This window comes from Ceratotherium simum, chromosome 19 (assembly GCF_057802395.1).
Source record: "Ceratotherium simum simum isolate JZ-2026a chromosome 19, ASM5780239v1, whole genome shotgun sequence".
Classification (NCBI taxonomy): domain Eukaryota; kingdom Metazoa; phylum Chordata; class Mammalia; order Perissodactyla; family Rhinocerotidae; genus Ceratotherium; species Ceratotherium simum.
The window spans coordinates 23977884-23994992 of NC_141918.1; the positions used below are offsets into that span (position 1 = coordinate 23977884).

General features: G+C 38.7%; 1 protein-coding gene across 2 annotated transcripts in view; it reads right to left on the reverse strand.

Annotated features, from left to right (window-relative positions):
* Positions 1-4785: 4785 nt before the first annotated feature.
* The window catches only part of ASCC3 (activating signal cointegrator 1 complex subunit 3), a 344123-nt gene continuing 331799 nt past the window's right edge, over positions 4786-17109 (reverse strand). For both annotated transcript variants that reach the window (XM_004422154.3, XM_087443924.1), the window contains exons 39-42: positions 16328-16475; positions 12603-12812; positions 10232-10407; positions 4786-10137 (exon numbers count right to left, since the gene is read on the reverse strand). In XM_004422154.3, the coding sequence (XP_004422211.2) occupies positions 9990-10137; positions 10232-10407; positions 12603-12812; positions 16328-16475 (682 nt within the window). In that variant the 3' untranslated portion in view covers positions 4786-9989. The remainder of the gene's footprint in view (positions 10138-10231; positions 10408-12602; positions 12813-16327; positions 16476-17109) is intronic.

Sequence of the window (17109 nt, forward strand, 5' to 3'; positions counted from 1 at the left end):
TTTTATTACTGTAATTGGTATCATGTTTCTGATTCTCTTTTTAGCTGTTTTCCAGCATTTTCAAGGCATGTATTTCTGTTCTGATTGCTGATTCATGGATTTGCTGGAATGCATATGGAGACTGCATCTCTGTGAACATTTAGGTATTTAAATATGTCAGAATTGTCCCTAGAAGATTTCCTAAATAAAAGCTGATTCCAATCAATTTACTTAAATTCATTCTGAATTACCTCAGACTCTGTCTTTAACACATTCAATATTTCTGTAATGCATCCTCATGAGTGTTTCAAATACATTGTTTGGGGATAGGAGGAAGCATCCAAAAATAATTAACACCGTGGGCAAAGATAACGAAACGACAAAACTGAAATGGAAGATGCAGATGTACAATCATTTTCAGCATGAAAAGTAACAATCAATTGAGAGTAAATCTTCCTGGGTTGGAGAGCTGCACACAGCAGCAGGACCGACGTTTATGAGTTGTAGCATTTTATAAGATGGACAGAAGCCAGGATCATCATTGTGGTATATGATATGATCTGGGTACAGTTATGTTTCTATAATTGATTAGAATTGTCCACAGAGAATGTTCTTTGCTGCAATCCAAGGATTTCTTCAATGTCTCAGTTTCTCCGAAGGCCACTTGAAGGGTAATGTGTTTTTAGAGGAATGCATTTTTCTAAAGTATCAGAAAATAAGATTGAGGTTTTACTAAGATGTCTTTATTATTCTCATTGCTTCTGCTAATAACAGCACTATAGTAGAAGCCAGTGGCATATTTTTTTCCTCCTTGTTTTTGCCTAGGATTAGGTTTTAGAAGTTGGATAAAATGGTGTAAAAATAGTTACTTCTGAAAGAAAAAATCAAACATTTGCTTTTAAAAGGAAAGGGTTTAGGTTTTTACTGAATATACTTAAATTGATTTTCACACTTATATAAGTGTGGGGGCAACATGACTCCCAGGGATATTGGGCAGAGTGGGTATTGCTTGCAATATTAAGGAAAGTACACAAATGCTTTTAAGGAAATTTTAGAACTTGCTTAAAAATAACATTTCACTCTGGGTGCATCATATCTTCTGATCCAAACACTTGGTGAAAACGTGAGGTGCCCCTACACTCTTGTTCTCAAAAGCTCTTCTGCTTCCAGAATCGTGCCTGTTTCTGCCAATTGGACATCAGAAACGGCCCTTGGCAAGGTTGTGAAGTGGTGAAGTTTGTCCTCAGAACCCAGAAGGGGTAGAGATGAGGCAATCAGACCTCTCCTCCACTGTCTGGGGCTTCTATCTACCCTTCACTATCTGTCAAAACACATTCTCAGGAAGTATCCTCAGAAAAGTTCTACTGAGGGGCCATTCTACTGAGGGGTCGGCCCCATGGCTTAGCGGTTAAGTGCTCGCACTCTGCTGCTGGCGGCCCGGGTTTGGATCCCGGGCGCGCACCGACGCACTGCTTCTCCGGCCATGCTGAGGCCGCGTCCCACATACAGCAACTAGAAGGATGTGCAGCTATGACATACAACTATCTACTGGGGCTTTGGGGGAAAAATAAATAAATAAAAATTAAAAAAAAAAAAGTTCTACTGAAATAATTCCCATTCCCATGTGTGTGCTGGGCTACAACAGAAAGTGTGCATGCATTCATGCATTTGCATTTGGAGAGGCAGAAATACTGTAGCACAAAGGAATGGAACACAAGCACATCTCTCTCTGGGCACAAAGATTTTATTGTTTTTGGTGGGGGTAGCAATGATGGGGTAGGCCCTTAGTCTACTGCCCATGGACATATAAATCAATCCTGAAGATGAATTTATTTACAATTTATCACCTGAGACTTTCATTTACATTTTATTTCCTCTTTATAGCTCTTTATCATTTTCTAAGCATTTTCACATAAATGATTAGTTCAACAGAATTGATAAAACACTTGCTGTGCCAGGCACTGTGTGTACAGCAATGAACATCCCTGCCTTTCTTATCATGATGAGGTCAACTGCTCTGAGAGGAAGCATGGGCAGGTAGTATCTCTGTTTATAAGTAAGGAAATGGGAACAGAGGAGAGTCTATCAAATGTTTTCTCCTAAAATGTTCACCAATATGTGGTTGGATCACTAAATACAACACAGGGATAAGGTAGCATTACAGGGACTCATTTAAAAGAAAAAAAACAACCCCCCAAACAAAACTGCTTCTCTTTTCTAATCCATATCTATTCCTTCCAGATCCCTGGTGAAATTGTGTTATAACAGGAAATAGTGCATATTTTCTGATAATACCCAGCTAAAGTAACACAGGTAAAGATGCAGTTTCCTGGTATACTGCCCACAATTAGGCCCTTGTTATACTGTAATTAGAAGAGTTTATTTGAAAGCACAATTGAAGTTATTGGCATCCTTTGTTAGAATGACATTTAGACATTTTCATGTAGTATCAATTTCAGACATTTAAAGAAGTATGCAGTGATTTGTTTCCAGTGTGATCTGGAGTTCGGTGGAGAGCTATGATGCTAAGGTGGATCATGTTTGATTAATGAAGATTGCTGTTGGTAGCCTGCCTAGTCATTATTTTATAATCATGTTGTGAAGTGATTTTTTTTTTTTTCAATTCAAACTTTCCCTTCTGTAATTTAAACCCATTTTATTTTTTGCTGGTCCACTCTGGTTAGTATTTTGCTTGTTTTTAATAATAATTCCTGCATCAATTTGACTAAAAAGGAGTCACAAACCAAGAACTTATACATCCAGATAAATTTTGTCCTTTCAGACTGTTACTTTTGGAGAATATGCACCAATTCTGATGTATTGCCATGAAGAACATTTTCAGAATTTCCCTTTCTGATTGTCTTTGCTGTTGATATATAAGTCATGAGAAAAGCAGTTTCATTTTTATGGCAGCCAGCATTATTCAGTGTTATCAGTCATCTCATTTTCAGGAATTATTTGGTTATTTCAGAAGCTCCATTCTTCCCTGAAAGGTTGGTACCTTCAAGGCCACTTGGAAAAATAGGCCATCAGCTGTAGGGAGTTCCAAAACCAGCAAGAACAATCCACATCCTGCAAAGTAGTCTTCTGATGCCAGGAGCCAGCTGCATTTGAGTTGAAAGTTTAGGAATAAAATTCCCCATCTTAGATCAGTCCTGCAATCCTCAAATCACTAAAAACCGCTTCCAACGTAACACGGAATCAAAGGGTGCAATCACTCGAGGTGATTGTACTTGTTTTCAATGGACAGGTGTGGCATCTATGCGGTTTAAGTCCAAACAAAATCGAGGACACACAAATAATAAAAGTAACGAGTAAGAAAACATGGGTAGGGCCGGCCCCATGGCTTAGCGGTTAAGTGCGCGCGCTCCGCTACTGGCGGCCCGTGCTTGGATCCCGGGCGCGCACCGATGCACCGCTTCTCCGGCCATGCTGAGGCGGCGTCCCACATACAGCAACTAGAAAGATGTGCAACTATGACATACAACTATCTACTGGGGCTTTGGGGGGAAAAAAAGGAGGAGGATTGGCAATAGATGTTAGCTCAGAGTCGGTCCTCCTCAGCAAAAAAAGAGGAGGATTAGCACGGATGTTAGCTCAGGGCTGATCTTCTCCACAAAAAAAAAAAAACATGGGTTTGGGGATTCAAAGAACTTTTAATTAGAAGGAGGGGCTATGATTCTGCTCAATCAAACATGGATTGATTTATAGTCCATCATATTCTCCAGGAAGTCTCCATGATGAACTGCTTAATATTAATGCACAGACATAGTATTATTCATGAAACTTTAATCAAGTGCATTTAAAAAGGATTCTCCGAATTGCAGACCAATTGAAGAGTAACAATAAAAACTTAAGTAACCATTCAGATGTGGCTGTCTGGGCCCAAAGCTTGACCTTGGGTGTGTTGGAACCAACATCTGAATAGCACCCCAAGATTTTTCTCAAATTGATATGCAAAAGGCTTGGGAAGAAGGTTCAAGGAAAGTAGAATCCCTGAAATCTCATTTAAAGGTCTCAAATTGGAAGAACTTTATTTTCCAGAAATGGCACAGAATGTTCCATGATGAAAAATGAAAGAATGGAGGTTGAAACTGTGGGAACAACTCTTTCCAGAAGGCATTGTAGCCATCCTCCATTACTTAAAAAACAGGCTTCCAGGACAACCCAGAATCAACATTCTCAGCATTTTTGAGGACCTTGAAATAATATAACTGGAAGTCATTAAACTCAACATTTTTATCTCTTTGTGTTGCTTAGATTTAGAATGTAGGTTTCTGAAAGCAGAAAAAGAAAGCTAATCTAAGGGCTCAATACACATCTTTTGAAGCCAAGTTTTTCTATATTTAGTAGTAGTGCGAGAGAGTTCCGGCCGTGGTGGTGGCAGGGCCGAGTCCCCGTGAGGCGCATGGGGGCGGTCCCCGAGGCCAGTCATTGTTCTGGGCGCCACGGGACCGCCCCTCGTGCTGGAGGGCCCTGGTGGTGAGACTGTGTGTGTCTTACCATGTGTCTCAACTGAAAAATTTTAAACTTAATTCAGGTTTTTCTTTTTTAAGAAGCTTGTTCAGTGAAATAATTTTTGCCTACTCATTTTGGATTATTTCTCAAAGAGAGAAGGCCCAAAGTTATCATCAGTTCATATTCTTCAAACATATGGAGCTCCTATTTGGGAATCCTTTCACTGAATAGTCAGAAGCAGTGATGGAGGAAAGAAAGGGGTCTGGTGAGAGAAGACAGGGAGCAAAACCTCAGGCTAAAAAGGTTTTATGATAATTTGAAGTTTTAAAATACCCGTAATACCGAAGATCCATTGCAACATAAAAATATTTTATTCTTTTTATACATAATAAGTCATCATCATCATAAAACTACCAATTAACTTAAGTATACCTTTCCTCTGTGACAGATGATATAAGAGGATCACGTAAGTACCCTGCTCTTGGCAAGTCTCTGAGAGTAGTTGCGATTTCTAGAAGAGTAGGGGTCAGCTGAAGTAGGTGTATGGTGTCTCAGGATCCATGTGTGTCTCTGTGTTCACGTAGCCATTCAACTAGTATTCATCCAGCAGCCACCATGTGCCAGGCAATGCGGTACGTCCTGCTAACGTAACTGTGATCAAAAGTGACAAAAGTCCCTTACTGAAGCTTAGTCAGTGGAGACTAATACTGAACAGATATTTTTATAGCGGTGATAAGAACAATGGAGAAAAACAAGCCAGGAAAGGGGGAGAGGGAAGACTGCTGGGCTTGCCGTTTAAACTAAGATGGTCAGACTTGCGGGTGTCTGGGGGAGGAGCCGTCCACACTGATGGGGCAGGAAGAGCAGAGGCCCTGCAAGATGCTCTACCAGCAGCAAGGTGACCACTGCATGTGGTTGGTGTGCTGAGTGAGAGGGAGAGTAAGGAGATGAGGCCAGAAGGTAGTTGGGGGAGGAGGCCCAGACCATGCAGGACCCTGCAGGCACTGTAATGATTTTGGCTTTTATTCTGAGATGGAAAGGGATAGGAAGCTTTTGAGCAGAGCAGGCTTATGATCAGACTTGTGTTTCAAAAGGCTGATTGTTGTGTAGAGAAACCACTGTAACGGGGCAAGAGAAGGAGCAGGGAGGCCAGTCAGGAGGTGGTGTGGAGGAGGGTGCTAGCAGTAAACGTGCTTGGGTTCTGGATAGAGTTTAAAGGTAAAGCTGAAAGGGTTTGCTGACAGATTATGCTTGGACTGGGAAAAACGGGGAGTCAAGAATGACTCCAAGGGTTTTGGCCTGACCAACTGGAGGCATGTGTGTGTGTGTGCTCGGGAAGTGTGTGCAGTTTTCTAAGGCTGCTGGATGAGTTCACCTAGAAGGGAATGTCAAAACTGGAGGGGATGTGGGGCTGGCCTGGTGGCGTAGCAGTTAAGTTCACGTGTTCTGCTTCGGCCGTCCAGGGTTCACCGGTTCGGATCCTGGGCATGAACCCACTCACCACTCATCAAGCCATGCTGAGGTGGCTTCCCACATAGAAGAACTAAAAGACCTATAACTAAGACATACAACTATGTTCTGGGGGCTTTGCAGAGAAAAAAGAAAAAGAAGAAGATTGGCAACAGATGTTAGCTCAGGGTCAATCTTCCTCAAAAAAAAAAAAAGCATTCTCTTCCTCTAAAAGAAAAAAATTGGAGGGGGAGGCTCAATCTTATATATTTTCACTCTGCTGTATCATCTGTGTGGGTAAAGGAAAGAGGAAACAGATCATTTTTGGTGACTAAATGTTCCATGCCACTGTATCCTCTTCCCATCAAAGCTACCCATGGAACTTGGAAAGAGAAGGGGTAGTTATGCATGGAAATGGGCATGCTCCCTCTTTCAATGCTGCAGCTCTTACTGTTCGGGCTGATGGCTTCCCTGTGTTCTTGTGCCAAGGGTTGTAGGGATGTGGGGGTTGTTTCTGACAGTTGAATTCCAGTTGGTCCTAAATGTAACAAGAAACAGGAGGACCTATTTGTAAGGGAACTGGAATCCACCTTGCCCTGATGGAGAGAACAGGGTTAAGACTGCAGGACAACCCAAGTATTTTGGGGGATGTGTGAGGAATTTTAATTTTTAGCTCAATGGTGTAACGGTAGTAAGGATAAACGGTGTAAAGGTAGTAAGAAAATATATATATTTGTGTGTACAGTGATGGAGGTTGAGGGAAAAAGGGAAGGAAAACAGAGGCTTTCTGATTCTTACCCTACCATCACACACATCCTTGCATTAGATCTTTGGTGAGTGAAGCCTGCATAATTCACTGCCTCACCTTTCTCGTTGCTCACTCAGGTCCTTACCTCCTGCAGTCTAACCTTCCTCCTTTCCTATTTTGCTGAACTCACTCTCTTAACAATCATTAATGACACACTACCCACAAAGCCAGGACTCCTGACTTGGTTCTCACTTCCTGGACCTCTTGTCAGTGTTCAGTACGCATTATCCACCACAGGCATGGATGCACGCCCTCCCAGGCTCCGGGCTATCTCACGTCTCCATGGGTTCTCTGTTCTACTCTCAGAACGTGCTCATAATCTCTGGTGACTTGCCAAAGAATTCCATTGCGTACACATAAGATTTGCAATGCTCACCATCTAATTCAAGGTCACTTCACAGACTTTTCCATCCTTCTCGCCTGCTGATCCCTTTCATGTCTCTGAAAACGCAGACTAACTGGACATCCTAGGCTGGGCTATCTCAGAGTCTCTGTTAACATGGTTCCACCTGGAATGCTCCTTCATTTCTGCCTTCACAATTCTAACCATCTTCAAAACGCTGCCTAAATGTCCCTTCATGATTTATCTAAATATTTCACCGCTGTAATTATTTTATTATAATTATCTACATCTTTTCATCACCAGGCTACCTTGTTTGAGGGCAGGATGTGTCTCTGATATCAGAGTACTCAACATAGTATCTAGAATAAATATCTGACCGGTACTTGGATTATTTGGAGTGGATAAAATCCAGAGGACTATGAAATGACACACCATGAAATCAGAGTTGCACAATGCAGTAGCCAGCCATGGTCTGAGCCTCATGGTCTGAGCGCTCAAGTGGGCTGTGGGTACTCCAAGTAAGAGAGCCCTTTTCTAATCCAGCTCACTGAAATCTTTTTATCATAATTTTTTTCCCCAAGAAAACAAAATCCCCTTCAAAAATTTTAGGAGGATAAATTCTCTCAATAATTAGGATTTGGAACAATTTGAAATATTGGTGAAATTACTGGCCACTAAAAGTTATGAGAAGTGAATGACTTACAGCTCTGAAAATAGTAGTATTAATCTATATTGGCATGTGCCCTGTTACAATGCACACTTAACACTAACATTTTGGTTGAGTAACGAATGACGATAAAGTCGTAGACAAATAGCATTGGTCACTCATTGGAATAAAGTTAACTTTTCTATCCAAGAGTTCCTTGCCTTACTAGTGTCTTCTGCAGCTTATTCTGAACTACTCACTTTTAATTTTCAAATTAATTTTAATTAGTCAATTCCTCTCTGTGATAGACATAACAGAAATTCTTTCTTATTGCTCCTGTGTCCTGTGTCACATGTCCAGTGAAGTACATCTCCCACCTCCCAAACCTACCTGCTCTCTAACAAAAAGGAAGAATGCTGATGAACATGAAGACAATGAGATTGTTTCTCCCCAGGTTCCTATGTGCACGGGCAATTGTTTGTCTATATGTAATCTTCATTTTCTTTTAATTTCACTAAAACAGTGGTTAAGGTACGAATTTCAATTAGGAAATAAATGCCAAAAGAAAAGCAGAAAAAACTCTTTATATGAAGCAAACTTCTGAGACTAGACACTTCGGACACCTCATGCCCCCTGTACTTGGTGTGTTCATGTTAGTTATTTAGATTTAATTTTGGAAAGTGAATTCCTGGTGTCCCATATTGTTTGGACATACAGCAGTCCCCCCTTATCTGTGGGGGATACGTTTGAAGACCCCCAGTGGGTGCCTGAAACCACAGATAGAACCGAACCCTATATATACTGTTTTTCCTGTACATACATACCTATGATAAAGTTTAATTTATAAATTAGGCACGATAAGAGATTAACAACAATAACTAATAATAAAATAGAACAATTATAACAATATACTATAATAATAAAGTTACTATAGATCTTAGTAAACTCAGCATATGATTTTTTTTCTTTCCTTACAAAGTTGAGAACTTGCACCTTTTTCCATAAAGGAAGCACTTTACGGCTTCTCTTTGGCATATCTGAATTGCCAGCATCACTACTCTCATGCTTTGGGGCCATTATTAAGTAAAATAAGGGTGACTTGAACATAAGCACTGCAGTTCCACGACAGTCGATCTGATGACTGAGACAGCTACTAAGTGACTAATGGGCAGGTAGAGTATACAGTGTGGATACGCTGGACAGAGGGATGATTCACATCCCAGGTGGGATGATGTGAGATTTCATCACGCTACTCACAATGGCATGTAATTTAAAACTTATGGATTGTTTATTTCTGGAATCTTCCATTTAATATTTTCAGACCATAGTTGACTGCAGATAAGGGGGGATTACCGTAGAGAAATTTCCTTTATCACAGGTAAAAACCTACCTGTAGGGGTCAAACGTTTTCTGTGTTTGCCTCAAACCTGTCCTAGAGAGCATACAGACAAAGAATTGTACTCTATGGTCTGTATATGTTATAACACAGATTAGACTGTACTTCTCTCCTTGTGTAAATAAATATATCAGAAAGAGAATGGAAGGGAAGTCTTGAAGGAGAAGGGAATGAAAAGAAGAATAAAAGAGTAAGAGGGGATATAATGGGAAGGAAGCAGCAGGGATAATTGAGTCAGCTTGTCTTGAAGTGCCATCTAAATATTTTATTTCCACCGGATACAGTATCTACATTTTCTAAGATCAGTATATTCCATTTTCTTTTCTTTTCATCATTGGGCTCTGTAATGTAATTTTATATCATATATTATTAACATTTATGACCATAAGAAATTCTTGAAACTATTTCTGTATGTGATCAAAGTATAAATTTTGCTAACAAGACACACTGTGTGCCACTGTATAGGTTTATCTTATATATTTTATACTGCAGGGTTAGAAATTTGTTACAACAAATTCTAACACTGTCACACCTCAGTGTAGTTTTCCTTAGAAAAAAAGAAGCCAATATTCTTGTAAACAGTACACTGTGAGATGTAAAATGTAAAACTGGATAATTCCTAAATATCATCTCAATATACACAAATTGAAAGATTCTTCTACATGTGTACTCATTTTACCTATCGAGAAACTCATGAAGACAACATTATACAAGGCAACATTTGTTAAAAGGCCACTGCAGCTAACTTTGTGTTGCTGGAGTCAATGCTGCAGCAACTGTCAATTTCCTAGGTGTCCTGAGGTTAGAAGTTGATTCCACCATGGCACACATCAAGTAATCTGACTTTGTCTAGATGATTGAACAGCCAGACTTCCCAACCACTTCTTTCAAATGGATTGTTTGGGTCAGGTTACTTCACTTTGAGGTCAGTCAAGGCATCAGAGACCTCCTCGTTGACCTGTGCTGACATGCTCGCAGACGTGACGTTGAGATGAATGTCATACTGCTGGTCCAGGCCCAGGTAGCAGTCGCTCATGAAATACAGTGTGTAGATATACCTAAAATATAGAAATAGAACAAAAATGTAAACCCACCTTTCTAATCACAGCCACATTTAATTCTTTCAAACTTTGGCAGTATGATTCTGCTTACCTTCCAGGTACTTCAGGGGTATAAAAAGAGATGGAAACTACATGATGATTTCGAACATACCCTACTCTTTTCAAAGCAATAAGTTCTCTCTTATCCACTTCTCCTAATATCAAAAACCATCCTTCATCTTTTAATTTGGGAAATCGAGGGGTAATTGCATGGCTGTCTTGCTTTCCCTGTAAACAAGAAAAAAAAAAAAGCATTAATAACATCTAAACTTTCTATACCACTTGGTTGTGGTTAAAAGGATACTTACTTGAAGACCATAAATCTGTCTGGTTCAGTATATCTATCTGGGATGTTTTTAATTTTCTGGTCTGGTGTCTTTGATATGCTATCACTTACCTTTTTTCAAGATCTCAAACATTATAGACACTACTTTGTGGCTATAACCACCAGAATATTTTGGCTCAGTTAGAATAGAAAGCCCTGAGTCTTGACATCAAATTAGTAAATTCTCACAGCATTCTTATAAATAATATTAATACCCTATTTGCAGATGAACAAATTGAGATACAATTATGTTAACCAAATCTTCTAAAGCCTTATCACAAGAAACTGATACTTAAGAAAAAAAAAAAAAACGCAATCAAGACTAGACTCTGGACCTCAAGATAACAAGCACTATATCATATAAACACGTTCCCCACACCCAAGAATAAAACTCACATAAAAAAGCACACATTCTAATATTGCAATATTAAAAAGTCCTTTCTCTGAGGAATGGGAAATTGTAAGCCAAGCAATTTGTAAAATATATTAATCACCACAATCCAAGATTAGATATCACCATAATGACAGCACTTGAAGTCTTTATTTTAGATTGATTTTATAAAATACAAGATTATTCTAGTGAACCTTTAAGACAATGACTTTATGGTATAAAATGTACTAATAATGACATGTACTAATAATGACACGCTCTCAAACAGACTTCACTCAATATTCTAGAGGGAGATGTTTCACTTAAGGCATTTTAAAAGAGAGGTCAGAGAGTAATGTATTTTTACAACATTTAGAAACAAAATTTAGAGTTTTTCTAGCATGATTGAATCTAATTATTATTTTTTTTTTGGGTGAAGAAGATTGGCCCTGAGCTAACATCTGTGCCAATCTTCCTCTATTTTGTATGTGCAAGGCTGCCACAGCATGGCTTGATGAGCAGTGCATAGGTCCATGCTCGGGATCTGAACCCACAAACCCCAGGCCACTGAAGAGGAGCACGTGAACTTAACCACTACACCCCCAGGCTGGCCCTTGAATCTAATTTTTAAGTAGTAATACTAAGGTAAAAAAATTAGTTTTTTCTCATGATTTTATGGGTATGATTATTACTATTTTTTTTGATGAGTAGGGATACATTAAGTCATCTAAAAATGCTCACATTAAAGCCTCTGAAATGCCAGAGGCCAATCAGTTCATACTTAGACTGACTGATTTTTAGAATTAGAAACCAAATGAAGTGGGACTTGAAGGCTCAGTACTGAAAACACATTGTAACAAGAGAAAGTCACTGAGCAGTTTGTGTGTGAAAACAGAGGGGACAGTACTAATGAACCACAACCTCACTCCTGAGGGCTTATCCTAGATATGGGAAAGTGCCTGACTCCACCAGGCTAAAGAGAAGACAAACTCTTCCTTATTTCAATTATTATGGTACTAAAACCCAGTCTGCCCACATGCTGTCTATTAATATTCTTAGAAGGCCAAACAATTAATTTTGGTGTCACAGGCAACAGAAAAGAGCACAGTAATTTAAAATAAAAATACTGTAAACTTTTGGCCTGTATGAACAATGACAAAGCTCTCTCAGATGCATTAAAATGAAGGAAGCTGGTAGATGTGGCTGCTGAGGTGCAGAAAAGCTTAGTGTCTTATTCAAATTCATAGAGCTAAGAGGTAAAGCTTTGTTCTCATCTACATCCAACCAGTGTGGTTCCTATATTCCAAAGTGCCTCCAGGACAGTACTTCTCAAACTCCAATGTCCTTAAAAATCTTTCGAGGTGCTGGGTGAAAGTACAGATTTTGAAATCCCTCCCCCTGGAATTCTGATGCACCGTCTGGAGTAGGGCCAAGGAATCTGCACTCTAAAAGGCCCTCCAGGAAATTCTGCTGGACTAAGTCTACAAACCATATTTGAGAACAGGACTCCAGGCAATACATTATTGCGGGAGGTCGATATTCTGGGGTTGAAAAATGGCACATGAGGAGAACTGACTAACTTCAGAAGACTGACTCTTGCTGCTTAAGCCAGTTGAGAAAGCGGGATTCATGAATGGCACGGACGCATGAGTAATAGAAAAGCTATGTGTGGTGGTGCATGCTGGTATCTGGTGTGAAGCATTTGAGAATGGAAACCAAACACTATACCTTGTGGAACCCAAAGTGGACTCTCTGCAAGCTGACTTGAAGCACATACTCTTGATCAGCATGCAATCTGATCCATCTGTTGTCATCTCGCTTGTCTGAAGTCAGAGCTGTGATGGTGAGTTCACCATGTCCTTCTACTGAGTCATCCCACCAGCCTTTAACGCTTAAGCCAACATCTATCAGTGGCAGGTGAGATAAGAAATTCCATGCCTGAATAAAAGAAGAAAGAAAAGATAATAAAGGAATGGTTAATGTGAAATGCAGTGATCAATCAAGAAATTGTGTGCTTTTAAAAAAATCAACCTCTTTGTTTTGAGATTAATTCTGGATTCAATGCAATTGTAGGAAATAATACAGAGAGACTCTATGCACTTTTAATACCAGGATATTGACATTGATACAATCCACAGCTCTTGTTCAGATTTCCTAGTTTTTTTTGGTACTCATTTGTGTGTAAAAATAGTGTGCTTTTAATCTTTGTAGTTTAAATTCCTTTTATTTTATTTTATTTTATTTATTTATTTTTTAAAGATTTTATTTATTTATTTTTTCCCCCCAAAGCCCCAGTAGATAGTTGTGTGTCATAGCTGCACATCCTTCTAGTGGCTGTATGTGGGACGCAGCCTCAGCATGGCCAGAGAAGCAGCGCGTCGGTGCGAGCCCGGGATCCGAACCCGGGTCGCCAGCAGTGGAGCGCGCTCACTTAACCACCAAGCCACGGGGCCGGCCCTAAATTCCTTTTAAAAGCAACTGAAAAAGAATGAATTATTATCTAAACTTGTGACCACGTTACTGTAAATTCCTCCCAGATATTGAGTGGCTACTGACTATACTAAAAAATAAGCTGAAAAATGCTTGTTGTTGAACTAGTTTGTTTTACAGAAGCATCTATTCTAACGTTTATGTGACTTCTAAGGTGGAGGGCATTACCTGGGATACAAAGGTAACTTGAAAAAAATGTGATGCAATTGTTGATGTCAGTCAGCATCATCCACTGACCACTGACAAAATTTTTTTGTCCATATTTCAAATTTATTCTGAAAGGAAAACATTTCTGTATGTCTGTATATCCTAAGGAACCTCATAAGTCTAGGGTTCCCTCTAGAAACAAATACATATTTTTGGCATTATCATATTGAGACTACCAATTAAAATGACACATATTTAAGGGGTAGAAAATATTTTACCAATTTTATTCTTGTTCTTTAAATTGAAAGATATTTGTGAGAAATCAGTAAGCAAATAGTGACTGCTGATCATTGTTGAATGACTGAATGAAGGAATGAATTAATTCCTAAGTCTACAGAAAGGAGATATACAAAATAAACTTGATGTCCTCAGATAATGGTTACCTTTTTCTATCATTTACAATTATGTGGCACTATTAGTCAAGTAAACTTCTCAACATGTAGGTTGTTTTATCAATTGTTCCTTCTAAGTTCGTTTTTAAAAGTACATGAATACTTTAATTTTGGTTTTCCTTTTATTTCTTTCATATATACCATAGATGTCCTTGTAGGATCTGATTTCCTCTTTGCTAAGACTTTAGTGCTGCTGAGGATACCTAATTGAAATGAAGTAGCCCTGATGAATCAAACTACCCCTTAGGAATTCAAAAATTGTAAATCCAATGCAAATTTTCAATCCAATTCCAATCCTGTAACTTGTCTTGTGAATCTGAAATTATGTCTAGAATAGATCTTGAAATAGTCAAGCCACAGAATGGTCTACACTGTGCTTCAAGGTAACAATGATGGCCTATCCCCTGCTAGAACCTAGAGTTACTGAGCACAGAAGTTGTACCTGTGATGTTCTTCTAAGACTGGCCAGAGTGGAAGAGTGATCAAGGGGACACTTAAATACACAATTTCTATAAAGCATTTAACTTTGTGAGACAACACAAGTAACATTTACCACACAAAGCCCGGATTCATATGTTTCTATATTTGTACCATTAAATTAGTTACCAATATATGTTTTCAGTTACATATTTTCAGTTATTATGCTAATAACTCATTGGGATTTTACTTTACAAAGCCCCCAAAAGTCAGATCTGGTTTTTAAATATATGTAATCTTTTTTGTAGCAATCATATTATTATTTTTCATCCTCAGTGTGTACACATATATTTGTTGGGTGTGTGTATACACATACACACACATATATGTATATAAAACATGAGCTATTTTTAAAGAAACTGCTAAGACGTTTCAATACCAGCCAAACATATTTATCTGAGGATTAATCTTCATCTATTGAATCAGGCAAGAGCACTGCCATGCATACAATTATTTAATTAGCAGCCAAATCCTCTGCCAGTCAGCAGCCGTTCCAGGCATACTGATGGGGTAGAAGATGCAAATCTCACAGTCGTACTGCTTTTTCTCATTACTACTGCAATTAGCACTTAAATTGATGCTTTAAACATACTAATTTCTGGAATAATTCAGGATTTGTATGTTACCTGGGATCGCCTCACTGCAGAGCCGACACCAGATTGCTCTGCAAATTGAAGCACTTTTGAGCCAAATAACCATCATCATATCAGATTGAGCCAATTTGCATTTGGTTTTAAAGATAACAGAATGGCAATTTATGCAAATAAATTAAGTAAGTTTACTTCAGAGTTCTCCCTGAACTAATTATAACAATGTTCTAATTTTTCATCCCATCTAAAACTTGGCTTGAAATCAATGTATACTATGTTAGAAATCTGTTGTTGCTAAGGGAAGCCTTGTTTTGACTTAAATATATTGTTTTTATTCATAATTTTGATGGTAATTTAGTTAGAAAGGTAGGCACTTATTATGAATATTTAAGTAGTTTTTGGTGCCAATTTTGGATTCAACAAAAATTGAACAATCAGACTTTAAAGCCTCTTATACTTTTTCCAAGTTTTGCTCAAAAATAAGTTCCACTGGTAAAAAAATGATATGGTTTAGAAGCTTCTTTATTTTAATACCTGCAGTTGCAAGTCAACATGTTAATTACGTTATAAATCCTGAACGCTTACTTTACATGTTTGGAGTAAAATTGCTTAAGACTTAAAAGTCTAGATAAGCCAAATATTTCTGGCATCGTTCATTCATATTTTTGGCCTTTCCAAAGATGGTTTGGAGAGATGACCTATGGTGTCTTACACAACACAGATTTAGCTTTCTATCTCAGGTGTGTGGTACACAAATGAGTTTACTTGAAGGAATAGTTTAGAATTTAGGAATAAGAAAGTGATTAAAATAAGGAGGGGGGCATAAAAAAGTACCTGTGGGAATTGCATGAAAATATACCCAAGTATAAGAAAAGAAAAATCACCGTTAAGAAAGGGATGAGATGGGCTCCTGAGTAACGCAGCCTAGTGATGGATGAGGTATCATAGGACTCTCTCAGCCAGCTAATAGCATTATACTGAAGCAACTTCTAACAATGCCAGTACTACTACTGATGATTGTTACTGTCATTGCTTTTAATATCATTTATCGAGCTCTTATTCTATATCAAGAACTACATGAAGCAGTTTTACATAATAACATCCTGCTTAATTTTCACAAGAACTTCATGAGACAGGTATGATGTTTTCATGTTCATAATCATGATGAGTAAATGACAGACAGAATTGAAACCCAGGTGAGCCTGACTCCAAAACCAGCACTCTAAGTTAGAAAACTCTTGGTATAAATTCCCAGACAGACTAAGGGAGTTTCAAAACATGGAAGGGATGGCCTTACCTGCTTCATTTTTGCAGCTGGTAGCTCATTTTCCATCATGGAGCTGAATACATGGTCTTTCCCTCCACAGGCATGGAGCAGCTCAGGAAGGCACTCGATGAAGCCGTGGCCCCCAGCACGTGGGCCCTTTGTACCTGAGCTCCACTTCCTAAGAAATAATATCAACACCAACCAAATAATTCTTTCATAACACAAATGAGATTTTCTAACAACAATGCTTTATAAAATTAGAACAGTTCTTTTAAATTAAGATTATTATATAACTTTTAAAAGGCCATTATTGTTAAGTTTCAAAATCAGCCACCATTCTGTAAGATATCAACCAAGAGAGTATCACCGTCACTATGTAAAATGTGTAAATCATAGGGGAGCTCTGTCAGCACTTAGGGTTCAGAGACAGCGGGTGTCTTTCTATAGGAAGGCACTAATGTGCTCTGATGCTTCTATGTGGATAAAGCACTGAACTGCAGCCCTGACATGTCTTTCATGGTTGCAGGCAAATGTCTCTAATACAATTACTTAATAAAGTTTTCATTTTAACTTGTTGGGAACATACTGTGAAAAGCACATTTTGGGAATCTTTGAGATTTATAGCATAAATAATGCTAGATCCCCAGGAACGGAGTCTACCTAAACTTTACTCTCTATTCGCTGTTTATACAGCAAGCAGAAAAATATATGTAAAATGATACTATTATAGCACTTTTCAGGGTGATAGTAAAGACCTGGATCACATCCCCCAGGCCCCAAGCAGCTTCCATGACAGACCTGCGTGCTGTGTC